General features: G+C 41.8%; 1 protein-coding gene across 8 annotated transcripts in view; it reads left to right on the forward strand.

Moving 5' to 3' along the window:
* Positions 1-21,630, forward strand: part of GBF1 (golgi brefeldin A resistant guanine nucleotide exchange factor 1) — a 117,002-nt gene that overhangs the window by 75,575 nt on the left and 19,797 nt on the right. For 4 of the 8 annotated variants that reach the window (XM_019636420.1, XM_019636419.1, XM_019636422.1 and 1 more), the window contains 6 exons: positions 10,826-10,957; positions 15,701-15,819; positions 16,339-16,447; positions 16,997-17,057; positions 18,317-18,371; positions 19,091-19,165. In XM_019636420.1, coding sequence (XP_019491965.1) covers positions 10,826-10,957; positions 15,701-15,819; positions 16,339-16,447; positions 16,997-17,057; positions 18,317-18,371; positions 19,091-19,165 — 551 coding nt within the window. The remainder of the gene's footprint in view (positions 1-10,825; positions 10,958-15,700; positions 15,820-16,338; positions 16,448-16,996; positions 17,058-18,316; positions 18,372-19,090; positions 19,166-21,630) is intronic. The other 4 variants (XM_019636423.1, XM_019636425.1, XM_019636424.1 and 1 more) reach the window with 1 other exon arrangement.

Raw genomic sequence — 21,630 nt, forward strand, 5'->3', positions numbered from 1 at the left:
AAGTTGATTGAGCACAAAGTATTTTATTATACAGTGGCCATCTATCACAAGGAGGCATGTGGGCTGTAAAAAACATTAACTGTGCACCCTGGCCTGGAATGTGACTTTATCAGAATAATGCAGCTTTTGTATTGTATGCAGTTGGGATAAAATGAGAGACAGAGAGACAGATATTGTTGAGGGAACAGGTGTTGGCTGAACCCCGGGGTTCTGTTCCATGTTTTCTGAAGTTGTTTCCCAACCCTTTCAGGGTTGCTCCTCCAGATTCAGCTGTCTTTGAAGGTTCTCTGGGCCCCTTTCAGAGCAAATAATGTGTGATTTCTCAGAGTACCACTGCTCCCACATTATTTGTTCATCCTCCAGCTCACAGACATGTCTTCATATGCAACAATGGCAAGTGGTTGGAGTACTTCTCCTAGCCCTTATGGTTACATTTTTCATACCTTTGTTTTCCCTATCAGTAAAATGGGAAATGTCCCTTGTCATAAAGTTCTTGAGCCCATTAGCACAAAGGTTGAGGCAGAGTAAGATTTCTCAGTCTTAGTGTCACTAAGAATTTATGATATGCTGTTCTAGAAACCATTTACAGCTGTTGGAGAAAGGTAAGTAAGTAGGATTCTTAAGGACACTTAAGGAACAGGGAGAGGTTGCTTACCAGTCCTGTAATTGACACTCTTTGGGGATTCTCTGATTCTTCTCTAAAAGCTTTGGCTTTTGGAAAAGCATCAGTCTTTTCCATCATCTGTAGACTTTGCTGATGTCAGTTCAGAATTTAGCTCTGTTTTTGTTTTCATCTTATTTTCCTTCAGGGCCCCTAGAGGAGACCTGACAGGGTGGTAATTGATAATAAACCTGTAATTGTCTTGCTGTTGTCGAACAATGAAAATTTTTACTAGACTGCGAGAGAGGAATTTGGATTGAAAAAGTTGCTCCAAGTGTAATGAGTGTGTAAAGCTGGGGTGAATTGTTCTCTTTTAAAGTATAGCAACAGAAGTTTTTAATTTCTCCTGGGCTTTCAAATTGCCTGCTTAAGTTTGGGCTTGGTCTTATACAATGCATGAAGAAAACGGCAAGGCAGAATAAAGGCCCATAGGCACCCTGGTTTGCCTGTATGTTACAACCTAATTGCTTTGCTTTCAATATGTGCCAATTTCCTCTAGAAGGGAAAGAACTAGTGTTTAGAGTTGATATGCATCAAACTTGTGCTCTCAGTAAGACACATGGATCAGTCTGTCCTCAGGCCTCTGCAGTGTGTTTGAGGCCAGTCCCTGTGGGCCTCATTTAGCCCTGCTGGCCTTGTTAAAGGGGCCTCACTCTTCCTCTTGGATTAGGAGGGAACCTGGGCAAACCTGATGCTTAATTTGTATGGCAGTGCTAAAATCAATAACAGTGGTTAGTCACTGGTTAGGAGGAGGAAAGGTGCGGAAGAAACTTCAATTCTAGGGTAGTTGAGTTTTAAATTTTTATTTGCCATCCAAGTCATGCAGTTAACATATCTAGTAGTAAACCTTCAGCAATCAATAAATAGCCTGGTATAATATTTAAGAACATAATGCAGTGTTTAAGAACATGGACTTTGGAGTCCAGAACAGACTGGGGCTTAAATTCTACCGCTTGCATTACTATGTAATCTTGGGCAAGTCGCTTAACCTCTTAGAGCTTTGGTTTCCTTATCTGTAAAATGGGAACAGTGATACTATTTCTCACAGTTACTGGGAGGATAAATAATCTATGTATAATAGTTATGCTTAAAATCTGTATAGTCGTTGCTGAAGTCTGAGGCAAATTGAGGTTGTCCTAGGCAATGGAATGGGATTCTTCTTGTAAGGGTGGTGGACAGCAGCTCCTAGCAGCAAGCTGAACTGGCTGTTTAGCAGGAATGCCCAAGGTGGGAAGCTCATTTCTCTTCCAGTCAGGATGCATGCATCATATTGAAGAAAGTCATTCAACAAACTATTTTTCCCATGTATATGCTGCCTTTAAGTGCCTGTCTTATATTCAGGCAGACCAGGGTGGCCCTACTCAACAAGGAGATGGCAAAAGCAAAGATTTCAGGAGTAAAGATTTACTGAAAGGCAGCCTGCTATTTGCTCTATTTGTTATCAGGGATTTCAATCCTGGATTAAAAAATCTTCCTATACTCACCCTAAGGAGAGGTAAACCTGCTATAGGCACAGAGAGGTGACCAAGGTCTGACAAAGTATTTGAACCAGAGAGCATATGTAAATGCCAAATACCCTTTTCTTACTTGGTCATCTTGAACATTTTGGGGCCAGATATCTAAGGAGTCAGAGGTTCTCCTGTCATCTCTGGCTTAGGTTGGAACCTCATGAACATGACCTTTCTACAAATTGCTTATCAAAAACAATTTAGGGAAAAATATAAAATTGTGATTTCTAATTCTTGGGGTTTTCAGACTTTCAGTAAAACCCCAAGTTGTGTAAGTACAGGAATCGCTCGTGTTTAATCAGAGAGAGAATTAAATTTGGTTTTTTTTTGTTCATTAAAAAGCAGGGTGGGTTGGGTTTTGAGGGATAGATCAGCCTGAAAAATGAATACTTCCCAAAGAATTTTTAAAGGATCAATTTTTAGAACTAATTTGCCTTTCTTAGTTTAAGGTGGTTAGTACCATTATTCTCTACTGCTGGCCCTAGGCGGATCCATGGACCCACCTTATACCAGGATATAGTAGTGATTAAGCCATTGCCATACTTTGTCTCTTAAAGGGTCATAATATCAAAGATAAATCTTCCTTTTCCCCCCACCCCTATCCCTCTTCCCAATTCTTGGTCTAAAGGCACCTTGAGAAACTAAGCATGTGTTTAAGAAAAGAAAACAGATCTGGGGAAATGTTGGGTGATAGCTAAAAAAAGAATATCTATGTCAGGAGTTTAAACAAACAAACTGGGCTTACTTCCCTCCACCACCACCCCAACAGGTTACCTTTGTAACAGACTGTCTACATTTCATGTATGTTTACTCCCAAACTGTACTTCACATTTAGAATAAGTTTTAGGAATCTGAAGGAGCCTTAAAGAATTTAAATTACTACCACCACCATATTCCCTAAGAACGCCCTGTGGATGAAGAAACTATGGCCCAGAGAAGCAAAGTGTTTTGCCCAAGGCCACATAATTAGTAACAGACCAATAGTCAGCCTAGTGCATTTCTTTATTTCATGTCTCCTGTTATATAAGGCAGGGAGGCAAAGGCTTGTCTGGGTTTGACCCTTAAGCCTGGACTAGGTTATAACATTTCTCTGAGAGCTGCCCTTTGGCAGACTTCTCTCAAGCCATTTCCTGAAATCAAGCCTAAATCCCCATCTGACCATTCAAGGCCTGGAAATAAAGGTATAGCAGGTGTAGGAGGTATTCCAGAGGCTTCTGGATTTTCCAAAGTTTAGTTTTTCTCATCCTTTGTACCACTACTATTAATGTCCCCTAGTGACCAAAAAGAGTACAGTTCCTTCCTACTGAACTTAAAGTATTTCAGAAATTTCATTTGCAGGTAGTTCTCCATCTTACTTCTACGTTTACAGGAAATATTCCTGGGTACAGTATAGTCAGAAAAGTAGAACATGAGGACCTAACACTTTCTTCTAAAATGGAATATGCAGGGATAGACAGAAAAGCCAAAAACTAAGAAGCTTTTTGTGCTCAAATAATTTTGTCCTGTGTCTCTGGATACAGAAATGTCAAGAGGGGTAAATGAACTAGGCTTCTGTTTTTATCGTGCTCTGATTTATTAGTCTGTCATACATGATCCACCTTGTGAATGACGATATTCTGTCTCCAGGAACATGAGCCAGTATTTGCAGGATGAAGAGCTAGGATGGGAGCAGGCTGGTGACCCTCCAGAAAGCAAGAATGGAGAAGTAGGCTCTGAGGGCAAAAGGGTCGAGACAGGCATTTCTGAAGCCAAATGGTGTTGAAATAATATACCACAGGCCTTTTTCCTTGTCAGCGTAATCCAATTGAGAATGCCCAACCGCCCCTGAGAGTCACTCAGGAGTGAAGAGCCACGCTACCAGGGAAAGCAGCTTATGTGTGCATTTTGGCTCAGGAATGTGCCAGCCCAATGCTGGCCAAATGAGAAAAGGCTGCTTGCAGGCTGGAGAACACAAGCCTCCTGGGAAGATGGTGACTGCTCCCCTGTAGGCTAAGAAGAGTGTGTTCCCTTTTGTCTAAAGGCAGTGTTTGATGCCACCTGGTGAGGCCTTTGACATAGATTATTGGAGAGAGTGGCAGCTCTGATGTGAAAAGAAAAAACTCAGGATTCATCCCCTTTGGACAGGTAACCTCATCATCTGAGAAGACAGGAGACTTAGGGGACATCTGCAGATTCTCAAACTGACATTGGGTCAAACTGAGACTTCTGTTTTAATGTCATAATATAGGGAGTTGAGCTCCCTGCTCACTGGTGTTGAGCAGACCACCAAGACCTTTAAAGGGCTTCACTTTGCTTTGTGTTGAAGTGGCCTATGAGCTTCTCCAGAAATGTTTTAATAATTCTTGCTGTAACTTTTCTTATTTGGCACTGACTAGCCAGAAGTTGGACCTGGATTTGATTTTAGAAGCAAGTAGCCTAGTACTAGAAGGATCCCAAGCGTTCTTTCTCCAATGGGGAATTCGTTTTCCCTCCTTGTACCCATTTCTTTTCTTTCTTCCCATCTTAGAACATGAACCAGTCACCTTTGGAGCACCCCTCTACCTGATCTGCACTCCCTGTTTACTGGACTGTTTGTGCTTTAAGGTTGACAGCCTTCCAGGGTGGGAATTTTGGCTGCTTGGCAGGGGTGTCAGCTGTCTCCTTGGTTGTGAAATTACTCAGCCTGCTTACTATGAGCAGCATCATGGCACCTTTCCCCAGAAGAACTCAGGCACCTCTTCTCACTCTTCCGAAGAAGAGCTAAACAATTGAGTTTCAGTTCCCAGGCAGGCCGAGCCAGGAGGTAGAACAACCAGAAATTTTTCTGTTCTGGCTACATAGGAAGCGGTCGAGATGAATGGCTAAGAGAACAGATTTTGGAGTCAGATGAACCTGGATTTGATTCCCATTTCCACCACTTGCTAGTTGTATGATCTTAGCTAGTGGATAGATCTGCATATCCTTTCTAAGTCTTGTTTTCATCTTCAAAATGGGAATAATTATGAAGAGAGAAGATATATAAAATGCTTAGCACACAGCATGGCACACGGTAATAAATGGTAGCTGCTATTATTGTTATCTTTATCTCTTCTAAAAGGGGATGAGTATTTCAATCATTTATTTTAAAAAAGAAGCTTATTCCTTTCTCTGACAACTTGTATGCATAATTTGTAGAAAGCTGAAATCCTCAGAAAGTAAAAACTGTTACAAATTGCACTATACATAAATAACAACCACCAATTATCTTGGTATTTATTTTTAAATTGTATCCCTTTTAAAGTTAGTAATCAAAGGTAGAAGGCATACCTTTGAAGTTTTTGATATTTACTTGTATCTTAAGAAATAAACTGAACTTATAGTACATTACAGTATCAAGAACATTAGACTGGGACTCTAAAGCTAAAAAAAGAAAAACTAGATTAACAATATCTTAGTTATATTTATTGCACGTTTACTTTATTCCATGCACTGTACCATCTCATTTGACAGAATCAAATGAGACAATATATATAATTGCTGAGCACAGTGCCTGGCATGTAGTCTGTGTTCAATAAGTGTTAGCTGTTGTTATTTATTTATTTATTTTATTTTTTAAAGAAAGATTTTATTGGGGAATTGGGGGGAGGGGACCAGCATTGGGGAATCAGGGAAGGGGAACAGACAAGTTGCTGTCCTTTCGTTCTTCAGTCTAGTTGTGGAGGACGTTGCTTCACTGGTCCAAGTTGGCACCATCATTGCGCTCTTCCTGGGTGAGGCAGATCAGTCGCTGGCTTCTGGATGGCCGCTCAGGGTGGCTGCTGGCCGCTCACGCTGGCTGCTGGCTACACACGGTAGCCCATGGCAACCCACTGCAGCAGGGGCTGCAGCGTTCGCCGACGACTCAGGGCCGCCCAGGTCCAGGTCGAGCCATTGTTCAGCATCTTAGCTGTAGAGGGCGGTGTCACTGGCCCTCATATGTGGGATCGGAACCGGGGCCCTCTGGCATCCCAAGCCAGTTCTTAACCCACACGCCACTCGGCCGGTCGTTGACAGAATAATTTTATGTATATTGATTGTAATAATAAAAAGTGAAGTTTGTACTATGTCTTTGTTTTTCAAATTTTCTAGTAATTTGTTTAATTGTAGTTTATAAAACTATAGGTCTTCAATGGATTGACATAAAGAAAAAAGAAACTGGCCCTTCACCACCACACATAGTTTGAGAAGCACCATTCTAGAAGACCATCTGAATACCTTAACCAGGATTATGAGTTGAAATTTAGGGTTTTTTTTTTTAAATAACATGTTTACAAAGAAGTACCCCTTAAATCAGAAATGTCCTTACTAGCGGTGTCCTGCTAGGAGCACAACCTTCCCTGCCATGTCCCCCGCTGCCACCACCACCAAAAGCTGCAGGAGTTGCTCCTGTTAGAGCCTCTCTGATGTTCCTGGAAATCAGCAGTGGAACCTAGAGAGCAAAACTCCAGTTTTGCCTCCACCACTGTCTTGGGAAAGGTGATTTTATACAGTGCAATTCTCTTTTTGTGGAGGAGTGAGGGTGATCATGAAGGTTCTCTGTGGGCTCATTAAAAAGTCCAGCCCTTCTAGTCTTCTATCATTAAGTTTCCATAAAGCATTGATTCACAGAATGGAAGTGCTGGAATGAACGTATTTTAGTAGGCACAGATTCCAACACCCAATGTGACAGATGAGCCTGGGTATCATATGCCTGGCTATTGGTAGGAGTGAGACTAATGATCCCTTGTCCATTGACTGGATTGTACACTGTGTGAGGGCCACATCCAGAGCCTCCAGAGAGTTCTTCTCCATGGCATTTTGTCCAAGCCTCTGTATGGTGTAATTCCTACCACCTCCAAGCCTCTCAATGCTATATTTAGCCCTTTCATCTTAAGGAGCAGATTAGCAAATCAAACCTAGCAATATATAAAAACAATAATATCCAAGGCTAAATGAGGTTTTTCCTGGGAATGCAAAGCTGATTCAATATCTGAAAATTAATCTACCATATTAACATTCTAAAGAAGAAAACCACATGATCTTATCAGTTGATGAACAAAAGACACTTGACAAAATATAACATCCATTCATGACAATGAACATGTACAAAAAACTTATGACTAACATTATACTTTGCAGTGAAACACTGAATGCGTTTACCCTAAAATTGGAAACAAGACAAGGTGTCTACTTTCATAGTACTGGAAGTCCTAGCCAGTACAAGAGACAAGAAAAGGAAATAAAAGGCATGGAAATTGAAAAGGAAGTACTAAAACTATCTCTATTTGCAGGAAACATACGTAATTGTGTAGAAAACCACAAGGAATCTAAACACACACACAAACACACACATACACACTCCTAATAAGTGAGTTTAGTAAGGACACAGGATACAAGGTCAACACACAAAAATCAATTATATTTCTCTATACCAACAATGAATATTTGAAAACTGAAATTAAAACAATACCATTTACAAACATAAAATTAAATACATAGGTATAAATCTAACAAAACATATAAAGAACCTGTATGCTGAAAACTACAATACACTGATAAAATAAATCAATATCTAAATAAATGGAGACATACCATGTGCATGGATTGCTAGGCACAATATAGTAAAGACATTCCTCCCCAAACTGACCTATAGACTCAATGCAATTTCTGTCAAACTCCCAACATATTTTTTTGTAAATATAGACAAGTTTATCTTAAAATTGAAATGGAAAAACAAAGGAACTAGAATATTTAAAATGGTATTGAAAAAAAGGAATAAAATTAGAGGAATCACACTACCTGATTTTAATACTTAGAATATATCTATGGTAATCAAGACAGTGTGGTAGTGTCAGAGAGTTAGACACGAAAATCAGTGGGACAGAATAGAGAATCCAGAGTAGACTCACATAAATATAGCCAACTAACTTTTGACAAAGGTTCAAAGACAGCTCAATGGAGAAAGGATCATTTTTTCAATAAATGGTGTTGGAACAATTGGACATCAATATACAGAAAAAAAAAAGAAACTTGGTCTAAATCTTACACGTTATACAAAAATTAACTCATAACTGTAAAAGAAAATTAAATCTGTATACCTTTTAGAAAAAAACCAGGAACTATCTCTGTGACCTGGGATTGCGCAAAGAGTACTTAGATATGACACCAAAAGCACAATGCGCAAAAGAAAAAAATTGATACACTGGACGTCATCAAAGGTAAAAATGTCTGCTCTATGAGAGATACGGTTAAGAGACTGAAAAGACAAGCTACAGACTGGGAGGAATATTTGTAAATAATTGTACTGCCAATAAAGGACTTGAATCCAGAATAGATCAAGAAGTCTCTAAACTCAACAGTAAGGAAACAATTCAATTAAAAATGGGCAAGAGACTTGAACATCATCAAAAAGGATACATACATGGATGGCAAATAAGCACACGAAAAAGATGTTTGAGGTCAGTAGCCATTAGCGAAATGCAAATTTAAACCACATGGAGATGCCAGTGTTCTTCACACACAAACCTGTACACAAATGTGTATAGCAGCTCGAATTCACAACTGCCCCAAACTGGAGAAGCCAAATGTCCTTCAGCTAGTGAATGGATCAACAAACTGTGGTACATATATGCAAAGGAATACTACCTCACAATAGAAAGGGAACAAACTATTGATGCAACAGCTTAGACAAATATCGAGGGCACCATGCTGAGTGAAAGAAGCCAGTCTCAAAAGGTTCCATACTGTATGATTCCACTTATATGACCTTCTTGATAAATAAACTATGATGATAGAGAAGAGGTTGACAGAGGTTAGAGGTGTGGGGGGAGGGTGTAATAGAAGGAGTTTCCTGGGGTGATGAAACTGTTTTGTATCCTGATTGCCACAGTGGTTTCAGGATCTATATTTCTGGTAAAATTCATAGAACTCTATACCCAAAGAGGCAGTTTTACTAAATTAAATTTTTTTTAAGAGGCAGAATGCACATTGCTTTGAAAGTGTCAAGCCATGGCTGTGAAATAGCCCAATTCTTTCACCATGAAAGAAGACATGGAGCTAGTAGCAATTGTATGAAAGCTCAGATCTGTTCCCTGTCCCATCTCTCAATTAAAGGTGTTTTTTCCATCCAGACATTTATATCTCAAATATACCAACCATGACCATTTTTTAAATGACAGACCACATTGTACATAATACAGTTGTGTACCTAAAGCATCAAGGCTAGATGACTTTAAATGTTTTAATGTGCTTTTTAAAAGTATTTAAAATGTTAAGACTATTAAGATAAGAAGATTTTTATATTTCGGTTTTTCCAAATATTTCTATTCGTTACACTTCAACCCTCCACCACTGCACACACACACAAGTTTTTCCTAGGTTTTTTCCTGCAAATTGTACATCTCTAGGTGGTGGTGGGGGGGGATGAGTAGCAGGTTTTATACAGCTGATGTGATCAATGTACAGACAAGCTTGGAAAATGCTACCCAATCTGCCAATTAATTAAAGCATTAATCTGAGGAGCAGCCGGGCCCAGGAAATGTTTACCTGAGGAGGGGGTGGCGATGGTAGGAATTGAGTGGGAAGCTCCCTGCATATGCATGAAAATAAAAGTGCTTAGGAAACCTAGCTTCCTTTTGTCTCTAAAGGTAGGCAGCCTTGATCATGTCCCTAAATCATTGACCTATTTAGGAAGGCTTTTAAGGAGCTGGTCTCTGAATGATGAAAGCACAGCAGACTCTAGAAAAACAAATTAAACCCTAGGCAAAGCAGGGTAGGGAGCAAGTCCAGTGTAGCTTCTTAAACCTTCTAAATTCAGGAGTATGTGCTGGTAATTTGGTAGAATAGATGTAATGGCTCTACACGTTCTGTAACCATATAGTATATAGACTGGGTTCAAATCCCAGCTCTGCTTCTTATCAGCTGTGTAATTTGGGGCCAATCATGTATTTTATCTGAGCCTTGTTTTTCTCATCTGTAAAATGAAGATGATGAATTGCCCATTCATCTCAGGGCACCTCTGCTTGCTGTAGACAGAAAGGAGGCTGGAGAGTGGTGAAGACCTTCCAAAGTTACAAACTGCCTCCCTGAGTAGGGACTGTTCAGCCTTTTGTTCTTTTTAGGCTTATTTTTTTCAGCAAGGTTTTATAAAACTCAAGGTTTCCCCTCACCTTCCTGGGATGTACTACATTCTTTATCTCTAAGAGAGGTGACCTTGACCATGACAACAAAAGACATAAAGACAGCAGCTCACCCTGGGGTCTCTCTGGCCATGTTTGCTGTACTCACGATGAGGTTTACCTGTATATCACTAGGGAGTGTGGACGTGGAAATGGGCATGGAAAATTGACCCAGCAATATTTAATGATATTAAAGAATTCATAAATTTTTAAAAATTGTGGTAAAATATACATAAAATCTACCATCTTAACAATTTTTGTTAATTTTTAAAGCATGATAATGCTACTCAGGTTTTTTAAGCTTCTTAATCTTTTAGCGACACATACTAAAAATTTTACAGATAAAATGATAGTGTCTGGGATTTGACTCAAGGTGAAACAGACGGAGCAAGATTGACCCAGTAACTAAGAACTCTAGCCTCATGGCACAGATAAGGGGCTTTTTTCTAGGATTTGACTTTTTGTTAAATGGCATCTCTTCATTCCTGTTTCTATTCTTGCAGAACTCTCAGAAATTGAGCCCAATGTGTTCCTTCGTCCATTTCTGGAAGTGATTCGCTCTGAAGATACCACTGGCCCTATCACTGGACTGGCGCTCACCTCTGTCAACAAGTTCCTGTCCTATGCGCTCATAGGTAAGAGCTTGGACTTTTTAGATGACCACAGCACTTCATTTCTTGCCTCTCCTGGGCCAGTCAGACTTTAGGCAATCACCTGGTGATACTGAAAAGTTTTTCCCAGCCATCTGTTTCCTTGGAGAAGAGAAATGTAATTATTGGTTACTCATCATACTAATTGACTCAGGTTTTTCAGAGTGGGGAAGGTAGGGAGGTTTCTTGGGACTCTGATTTCTTTGTGCTTTGGAGGAAGTTAGGGGTATGGTAGGTTCCCTTGGAGGTTTGATTTGGTTTGGTTTATTTTAGTTATTTTTTAAATGTAATACATGTTTATTTTCAGAAGATAAAACAATAAAGAGGTGTCTAAAAGAAAAGTTAATGGCCTCTCCTCTTTCTCAATGCTCCTCCTCCTTATTTAGGTAAATAATGTTAACAGATTGGTTTGAGGCTTTCTATACCTTTCTGTACATGGATATAAATAGATATAAATATATAGAGAGTACCTCCTTTTTTTTTTTTTAAACCCATGGCAACCCACTGCCACAGGGGCTGCAGCCTACGCAGGCCAGCTCCAGGGTGAGCTGTTGTTCAGCATCTCAGCTGTGGAGGGCAGTGTCACTGGCCCTCATATGTGGGATCCGAACCGGGGTCCTCTGGCATCCCAAGCCAGTTCTTAACCATTGCACCACTCGGCCGGCCCTCCTTTTTTAAAAAAGAAATAAAAATAGGATTATGTATATGCTACTTTCTTTTTTCACTTAATAGTATTAACTTAGAAAAATGTACAGATATAATTATCCATCTGATTTATTTTTTCCCCAGTTTTATTGAGATATAATTGACGTATAACATTGTACTAGTTTAAGGTATACAACACAATGATTTGATATATGTATATGCTGCAAAATGATTACCACAATAAGTTTAGTTAACATCCATCACAGTTACAAATTTTTTACTTGTGATGAGAACTTTTAAGATCTATCTTAGATCTTCTGATATATAATACAGTATTGTTAATGATAGTGACCATGCTGTGTATGACATCCCCAGAACCTATTAATCTTATCATTGGAAGTTTATAGATTCTTTTTTTATTGTGGTAAAAGATATATGAAATTTGCAATTTTAATAATTTTTAAATGTATAATTCAGTGGCATTAATTACATTCACAATGTTGTACAACCATCACCACCATCTATTTCCCAAACTTTTTCATCACACCAAGAAGAAACTCTAACCATTAAGCAATAACACACCATTTTTCCTTCTCCTCAGCCCCTGGTAAGATTTTTTTTCTTTTTAGTAGCCATATCATTTCCATAGTATAGATATAACACAGTTCATTCAGTCAGTATCTTGTTGATTAATATTATTTAGGTTGTTTCCTATTTTGAGCCATTACAAATAATGCTGAAATAAGCATCCTTGTTCATATGTCCTTATTTGTTAATTTTCCTTTTGTATGGCAGATTCCTGTACTTCAAATTTCTGGATTAAAGGCCATGTGCTTACTACATTTTTATAGGTACTACGAGGTTGCTTTCCCAGAAGATTATAGCATTTGCACTTCCAACTGTAATTTTTGAGCGTTTCCATTTCCTCACCCTTTCACCAGCACTAAATATTATCAGTATTATTTATTGGTGCTAATTTGGTGGATGAAAACTGGTATTTTGTTGTTTGTATTTCCTTGAGGTTGAACATTTGAATTTCTTTTCCTTTACCTGTTATATTATTGAATTGTTTTTGATTTTCTTATCAATTTATAGGAGATTTTTGTATAGTTGGGATACTAACCCATTGCCTATCACAGTATTATAAATATTTTCTCCCACTGTGGCCCAGATATTTTATCCAGTCTATTGTATATCTCTAAATTTGTTTATGGAGTCTCTTTTGGATTCTTTTTAGTTGGTCTTGTCACTCAGGATCCTGAATTCCTTTTCCCCTGTTACCAGCCCATGTGCAAGGGTGAGGAGCATAGAAAACAGGCAGCTGTCTTTGTTTCTAAGTAGGGAGACAAGAAAAGAGGCAGCTCAGGTCGTAGCCAACCAGAAAGGAAAATGGTCTTCAGTTCAAGGCAAGAACACCCTTTATCTTTTCTAGAAAATTGGATCTGCTTAACGGAAGTATTCAGGATCCTGAGCAGGAATCCTGGGTGCCAGCTAGTTTCTGGATAGGTGCATCAGCCTCTCCAGGCACCCTAGTCCTAGCTTCATACTTTTCCTAAGCAAAAATCAGGCCCAGCGACTTCCAGCCTTGCCCTGAGCACCACCTGCAGGTCATCTCTCTTCACAGCCTCCAGCAGCTGCCCTCTGTGCCTTTTTACTCTGCTCTCTTGTCTATGTTACTCTCTCCCCTTCCTGGACTTGGCAGACAAGCTGGTCATTGGAGACCTCAGGCCAGCTGGTCATTGGAGTTTCCTGTGGTGGGAAAAGAGAATGCTGGAGGTGGTGATTGCAGTGGGCCTGAGAAAAGAAGCAGGAAGGAGTGTATGAAAACCAGAAGGCAAAGGAGATGAGATTGGCACATTTCCCTGCAGTCTGCTCCAGAGTGGCCAGGAAGGGAGAACATTCTAAGGAAGGGATCCTAGGGAAGACGAGGTCTGCTAAGTGAGCCCAAGCCAAACACTCCTTTGTTTAGGCTGCACTTCTAGAAGAAACTACCCGCCCCCCTCAATCCTGTGGCCCAAGGCTTCTAGCATTATTTTAGGTCTTACTCCAAGGGCCAGCCTTTTGTTTGGCCCCACACAGCTGCCAGACCAGGATTTGTGCCACTGATTGCCTAGCTTACAGGTAGGCCATGCCTATGGTTCTAAAGACCTGTCACTCTTAACCTGCCTTTTTAGAAAATTAACTTTGCTACTTTATTCAAGCTCAGAGGATAAGAGCTACAAAAAGATTGGTAAAGCTTACACTACTTTAATAAGGGAGATTATTGAAAGAGGGGAATAAATGGACCCCCAGGAGCCTTTGAGGTAGGAGCAAGGCTGCCATTTAGGAGCTCTGAAACACCATGCAACAGTGAGAAGGACCTGGGTTTCCTGTGTAAGGAAAGGTCCTGCTGTGGACCCTGGAGGCCTGAAAAAGGACTGTCTAGCAGGGCTGAGAGAGGATTCAGGCAAGGGCCTTGAGAGTACCGGCACACATCAGAGATATTGCAGGTTTGCTTCCAAACCACTGCAATAAAACGAGTCATAATCTTGCTGGTGGAGGGTCTTACCTTCAATTTGTGTAAAAAAGAAGCAAAATCTGTGAATTGCAATGCAGTGAAATGCCATAAGGAGGGGTATGCCTGTATAGGATTTTCTGTGTTGATTGGGAAAAATGAGATGAGTTGGGGTGATAGAAGGAGCTGGTTCACACCATGTACTATATATCATCATGAAATTGGCTTCCTTCTACATGACCACTTAAAGTGAGTAAAGGCTCCTGAAGCTGAGCAAAGGCATGCTGTACATAGGACAAAAACAACCTTTGACTTGGTGTCAGAGACTAACCAGGACAGAAAAGAAAGAAGAAAACAAATGAAAGCCACCCTAACTGATGAAAGTCTTCTGGCTCATTGTGGCAAGAGAAATGTTCTTGTTTCTTCTCAGCCATCCCTTGAGCTTTAGGCCCAGAAACTGTTCGTTTCAGGTACCTGGAAAGAGAAAATTGTAACACTTTCTTATAATTCCTAACACTTAGAAGTAGGGGGATGCTCCTGAATTACACCATGACACCTGTGGGACAACTTTCTGTCAGTCGCAAAATTTTGTTATGTCCTCTGCCCCTTCATTCCTACTTATGCTCCCTTTTCAAGGACAATCCAGATAGTTCTGCAGGACCCTTGTAGGTCTTGATGGAGGCCACTTCTTTGGCTACTCCTTGTGGATATTTCACACGTGAATGGAGCAGGATTTCCCCCTGGCTGGCATTTGCGTTAGCTTCCAGCATGGCGTTGGCTGGCTGACCTCTAGCTTCTCGCCGCTTCTCTTATTCACAGTTGAAATTCTTCCTCCCTCCTGCTACCCACGTAGCCAGCTCCCAGTCCTGTATAGTTTGTCCCTTTTCTCTCCTAATGCCTGTTTATTTAAACTGGTAACTAGATTCTTGCTGTGTCATATTGTTTTAAATAAGAATGAAACCAACCTGAAGAGGTCTCTGATTTGCTGTAATGTGGTACCCAGATATGAATGTCAGCAGCAGTGACTGTCCATTTCGTCTCCCTCAGTTGCACCTGAACATAAAACTCCAAAAGCAACCAAAGAGAGATGTGAAGGGGGAACAAACACGTGAAAAGAGAAAGGCTGAAACTTTGGCATTCAAAGGCCTGGCCCTACTCGGCCCTTGCTCTGGGCAAAAAACTCATACTTCCAGGCCCTTTCTCTATGAAATGAGTAGCTTTACACCAGTGATTACCCAAATGTGGTCTCCTGACCAGCGGTATTAATGTCACCGGGCATCTTGTTACTAAAGCAAATTCTAAGGCCTCACTCTAGACCAGCTAAATAAAAAATTCTGAGTGGGCCCAGCAATTTGTATTTTTAACAAGCCCTCCAAATGATTCTGATTCTTAAGTTAAGAACAAGTAGAGTTTGTGCTGAGGATCTCATTAAAGTTGTTTATAGGCAGAAATTCTCAGGTAGCCCACGGAACCATGGGTTAGGGAATTAGGAGCAAACCAAAGTCTGTCAAAGCAATCCCTAGACAGGATGACTTGCCTTTCCTCTCCCCTCTCCACATCATTTAGTCTTTCCTTTTTCGCTGGAGCAGATCCCACTCATGAGGGCACAGCAGAGGGCATGGAGAACATGGCAGATGCTGTCACCCACGCCCGTTTTGTGGGCACGGATCCTGCCAGCGATGAGGTTGTCCTGATGAAAATCCTTCAGGTAAATGGAGGGGAAGAGCAATTAGGCTAATGGCCAGGAGCTGATGCCATCAGCTCTACTTACCCGAGTCTGCCGGCAGCATGAAGCTGTGTTTTGACTCCACTGGGGCTTAGAGAGCTACTTTGTTTCCAAACAAGCAGCTCGGGTACCCAAAGTAAAAGCTTTTTGTAAGGAAAATAATTAAAAGCTTTAAATGAATTGACATCAAATACCTTAAGCCCTTAATACACTTGTACCTCTGGCAGACTGTATCAGTGCCATCCATCAATTGGGCTGGTGGGCTAGGGCTGGAATGAGTGCTGAACTATGTCAGGGTCAGGCAGAGTAAAGACATAGTTCCCAAGACAAGCTTTTGGGAGACCCTCCTCTGCCATACTAAAGTTAGGGCAGCATTCTTGCTAACCTCTCTGTCTTACCCCAAGTGCTTTCGTAGGAGACTAGAGGAACAAGAGACAGCTTGTCTGTTCCTTGACCCAGCCTGCTTTGTTTATCATAGTACCTCCTCTTTCTTCCTGATAGGTGCTGCGGACTCTCCTGCTGACCCCAGTGGGTGCCCACCTAACCAATGAATCTGTGTGTGAGATTATGCAGTCTTGCTTCCGGATCTGCTTTGAAATGAGGCTCAGTGGTAGGTGCTTGAATATTGGGCCCTTCACCATTCCTGGGCCATTGTCTGTGAGTATGAATACAGGATGCTGTCTGTGAACCCAGAGAAATGGAAAACTCAGGATTTCTCCATCACCTCCCTTATGGAGCCATACGGGTCTAGAAGTCTCTCTACTTGACTATATGGAGCTCTAGGGGTCTAGAATTCTCTGTACTTGACTGTTGGTTGTGAAGCTAGAATAAGAACTTAGCCCATTGTTCCAGGGCAGGAATTAGAATAGATCCCTGACTAACTCAGCCCAGGCACCAAAGCTCTGTCCCTTGGGGTTTCTGGGATTGACACCAGCCTGCAACCCTAGAGAACACATCATTGTGCTCCCTTTTTCCTGACTCAGTAATGCCACCTAGTGGGCCAGGGAAGTTATTCCTGCCAGGCTGGACTGGAGCTGGTTTTAATAAGTTTGGCATAATCCTTGGTAAACAAGGTTTGGAGGGGAGTCTGCTCTGAGAAGCCTCCTGATAATAGCACAGCAAGTAATGACACCTGTGTTATTTGTTTTTGCCTGTGCAGAGTTATTGAGAAAATCCGCAGAGCACACTCTCGTAGACATGGTGCAGCTGCTCTTCACAAGGTAAACCTGCTGCTGTTTGCTTCAGCCCTGCTGCCCAGGCCTCTTGAGCCTGCCTGCTTCCACACAGCCACTTCGGGGACCTGGCCAACCTCACAGCCACATCAGAGGCCACTGGGATTATGGATAGGGGTAGTTTTCTGGGCCCAGGGTTACTGATCAAGGCAGAAGGAGGAGGGAGCAAGGGAGCCAGCTTGGCCTCAGGAGGAAGCTGAGGGTTATTTGATCCAGGTTGACAGACCTCATTCTGCCTCCCAAACATGTGTCTGTTTCTGTACAGGTAGCAGCTGAGAAAGGGGACCCAGAGAGGAAGCCAAACTCAAGGGAGCCTGAAACAGGTTGCTCAGCTCCCAGAGCTCAGCCCGATTTCTATGAGAAAAGATCAAGGCTAGGGTGACTAACAACCCTGGTTTACCCAGACTGTCCCAATTGTAGCACTGAAAGTCCAGCATCCCCACAAACCCCTCAGTCTCAGGCAAACCAAGACTGTTGGTTACCCTAGTTCAGCTTAGGGCCTAGGAGACCTTTTCATACTATGCCTAACTTCCTGTTTCCTACACTTCCTTTCAATAGACTGACTTTGAGAAGACCTGAGGCGAGAGCTTTAAAGCCCCCACCCAGGGGATATTGATAATGGGGGAGGTTATACATGTGTGAGGATGGGGGCTACATGGGAAATCAGTGTAACTTCGTCAGTTTTGCTGTGAACTTAAAATTGCTCTAAAAATAATCCATTTTTTTTTAAAAAGCCTCCCCCTGGGATTTCTTTTTGCCCTCAGATCTTTAAATGATAATCTGTATTATCTACAGACTAGCTCTACCCCTGGTTTCTGCTGCAAAGAGTTTCTTATTCCTCTGGCTCAAATTTCCTGGTTTCAGAACTTCAGCTTGCCTTTTACTTCTCACCCTGTGCCCACTCTCCTGGGGTTTTGATAGGCTGCCCTCTCCCCATCTCGTGGCTTTCAACAATACTTGCCATGTGAAGCAGCAAAGAGTCAGTTTAAGGATGAAACAAGCCTCCATACTCCAAGAGCGCTTAGTCACCTTGCCCTTATGACCATCTTCTTTAGAAAGTGTCTATGTCATATATCCCACAATTCCTGTGGCTCTTTGATAAATCTCTGAAAAAGGTGAAACTAGCCTAGCTGTTCCTAAGAAACAGGGCATGCTCTGGCCCTGAGCACCTATAGGCTGTGGCTGGCATGGAGGGAGAGATTTATTATTATCCCTAATAACAGTCCATGGGATTCTCTGTCTTATAGGTTACCTCAGTTTAAAGAAGAACCCAAGAACTATATGGGGACCAACATGAAGAAGGTATGATCTGCTACCCCTCATCCAAACCTTGATCTCCCAATGTCAGTGCTGGGGAATTTTCCTGGATACCCTTGCTTAGCAAAAACGCTTTTGCTTAGACGGATCTGCTTGGAATCTAGAAATAGCTATCACAACGTTAGAAATTTATCCTTTCCCAGATACCTCTCCTTCCCTTGCCTTTCCTTTCCAGCCTATCTTGTTGACCTACCACATAAACTGGTGAGTTAGTCCTTCCAAGAAATTGGGTGAGGCTCATTGGGTTGGGCTAAAAACATATGTTGATAAAGGTGAAAGACCTGCCATCCCCTCAGGGTCCAGCCTTGTCAGCAGGTAGGAGGCCTAGAGAGGCTATGCCACAAATCCCACCATAATGCTAGATTAGACTGGGCTCATGCTTGGGTTAGTCTATGTTGATGAGACAAATCAAGCCTGGCTCCAGATCAGAAGGTTCTCAAACTGTCAGGAGAAAAATGGTGGTCAGAAGAATGGCCTCTTTCTGTCTTGAACGGAAGCCCTGGACTTCACAGGCCTCTCGTGAAGATTCTGCTTGCAGCCCTGAGAGGTTCTGCCCGTGGAGATGACCCTTGGCTGTTTGGTGCATGCACCTGACCTTCCCCTCTCCCCTGCCATCCATCCCCATTCCTGCCCTGTGCCCTGTTGGCATGTGTCTTGAGTTTATTTCACTCTGTTTAAATCGTTCATTTGCCTGTCTTTCACAGATTTCTCCATGTCTCCTCAACAAACTGGAGCTAAGTAGTGGGGAGCAGACCAAAGCCCTGAACCAATTAGAGAGGGTACTACTCTTTAAGAACCTCAAGGTCTCTCTCCTTCTCCCTCTCCTTTCCCCCTTTTTATTTATTTACTTAAATGTTTATATGTAACATCTGGGCCCCATTTCCACTGTGTAAAGCACAACTTACCCCTCCTTAGTAACACAGCACGGCTTTGGAAGAGATGCATGAGTTTGTAGCTTTGCAGTGGTGGGAATTTTCCTGGGACATCTAGTTGCCTGGAGGCAGAAGGAATCCTTGAACTGGTGATGTATCATGGAGTAAGCCTAGATAGAGAGCCTGGGTCCTATTGACATATTGTGGGGAAGCTTAATAGCTACCATTTCTAGGGGAACTGTGAGGGACCTCCAGCAAGATCCTTCCCTCTTCTATCCTTTCCCTGTCTCACAGCTGGTATAGAGAGCTTAAACAGTCCTTGACTCTTACTGGAGACCTAAACTGGGTTTGGAGGGAAAGAGTAGTCCATATAGTTGGGGTCTTTTTTTTTCTTGGTACCATTAAAGGGGTCATTCCAAGGTTTAAGACTGGATGAATGAAAAGGAGCCAGGTGCCAGGACAGCCCAGGAAACTGAGAATATTTTGGGATCTGCAAAGATGCCCTCTGTCCTTTTAAAAGTCAAGATTTAGGGAAGGGGTCCAAGCTAAAGATTACCCTAATCCTCAGATCCCTTGCCTTAGGAGGAAGAGGGATAGAATGAGGTATGGGCTGTCTATTACAAGAGTGTGCATGCTAGAGGTATGGTTTTAGATATCCAGATCATTGAAGATAAAAAGAACTGTGTGTGTGTGTGTGTGTGTGTGTGTGTGTGTGTGTGTGTGTGTGTGTGTATACCTAGCTGGACAGTCCATAGGCCTGTGTTCTCTGCATGCATTGCTTCAAGTTCCATTTGTGTGCTTGCCTAATCTCAAATTGCAGCTCTCTTCATTGGCTAACCAACATTTTGACATGATTTTTAACCTAGGACCTGCCCTTTCTTTGTAAAGCTTATACTACCCTTTGGAAATATAGAGTTATATGGATATGATGGTGAGAGTTCCATGAACACCTGCTGCCCATCCCCTACCCTCCCAATCTAGGACCTTAGGACAAGCTATACTTTTTAAGAGCTAAGACATTTGTGAGAACTGGCAGCTTCTTGACCCCTACTCCAGCCAGGAGTTAGAGAACACTCATTGAAATGATCACGTTGGAGCTAGCTTTGCTCAGGGTAGAAGGAAACAGGAAAAGAGTTAACCTCGTGTGGGAAGGAATCTCAATGAGTGAACTGGCTTCTCAGTGGAAGTACGACTACCTAGTCCTAGATTCTCTGAAATGGGGTAAGGGCTGCCTGGAGAGAAAAGACATCTCACAAAAGTAGATCCAGATGTTAGTACTTTTTGGAGCTCAGTGACAATTACCAATAAAACTGGGATGTTCTTGTTTTCCCTCATTGATCTCTTGTGCTTCTTGCCTGTCTACATGTTTTGCCCCCCAGAACATTTTTTACCAGGAACTTGACCCAGATGAGCTTCAGTGGTTCCTGGAGAGAGTATCCTGTTTCTTGCTTAGTCACAGTACTCAGAGTACTTGAAGTTCCATTCTAAGCATTTGACTGCAGGCATTTTGGAGATGGATGAACCTGAAGTGTAAATCCTGTACAAGGCTGTTGCTATGTTACTATAAGCTAGGGGTGAAGCTCAGTTCCTGTGCCTCTCTCTCTTATGGAAGGAGCTATGGGGAGGGAAAGAAGAAGTATGTAGTTTCTAAGCAAGGGATCAAAGGTTATCCAGGTTCTAGAGGACTTGGGGGAGATTGAGGAAGGGGGTCCTATCCCCCAAATATCAGAAGGAATTGAACAGACCAAGGATAATATGGGTATAGTCAGCTTTTAGAAAGAAGCAGGAAGGAAAAGTGCTTCTATTCTCTTTAAAGTCATTCTCTTGATTCCTGGAAGAGAACTGCTGTTGCCTAGTCCAGGAATGGTCCATTAGTCTAGGAATAATTTGGTCTAATTCTGCAGAGGAACTGGATTCAAACCCTCATTGATCAGGCATTAGCACTAGGAAAACAAAATAGGCCTAAACAAAGTAGCTATGAATTTAGGGTAGAGAAAATGCATAAAAACTTACTCCTAGAGTAGTCAACAGATGATAAGAGATTTTCCTTTGTGACTAAAAGGAAGCTGTAGGAAGAATGGATATACAGCAAGAAAGAGGGACATGGAATGGAGCAAGGGCCTAAGAAATCAGCAGCCTTACCATCTGGAAACATCAAATTGCACCTAGAAAGACCTCAAAATGAGAAGGACAGGAGGTCCCATTGATACACAAAAATTGGGAGCAGCAGAGTGCATGACATGACCCTCCATCTTTAACTCCATAAGCCAGCTAGGCTTCCACTCCTTCCTTAACTCCAAGGAATGAGCCTTTGACCAATTTGATGTAGAGTAATGGCTATGTTTAAGATCTAGGCCCAGTGCATGAAGCAA

Source organism: Hipposideros armiger, unplaced genomic scaffold (assembly GCF_001890085.2).
Source record: "Hipposideros armiger isolate ML-2016 unplaced genomic scaffold, ASM189008v1 scaffold_28, whole genome shotgun sequence".
NCBI lineage: Eukaryota > Metazoa > Chordata > Mammalia > Chiroptera > Hipposideridae > Hipposideros > Hipposideros armiger.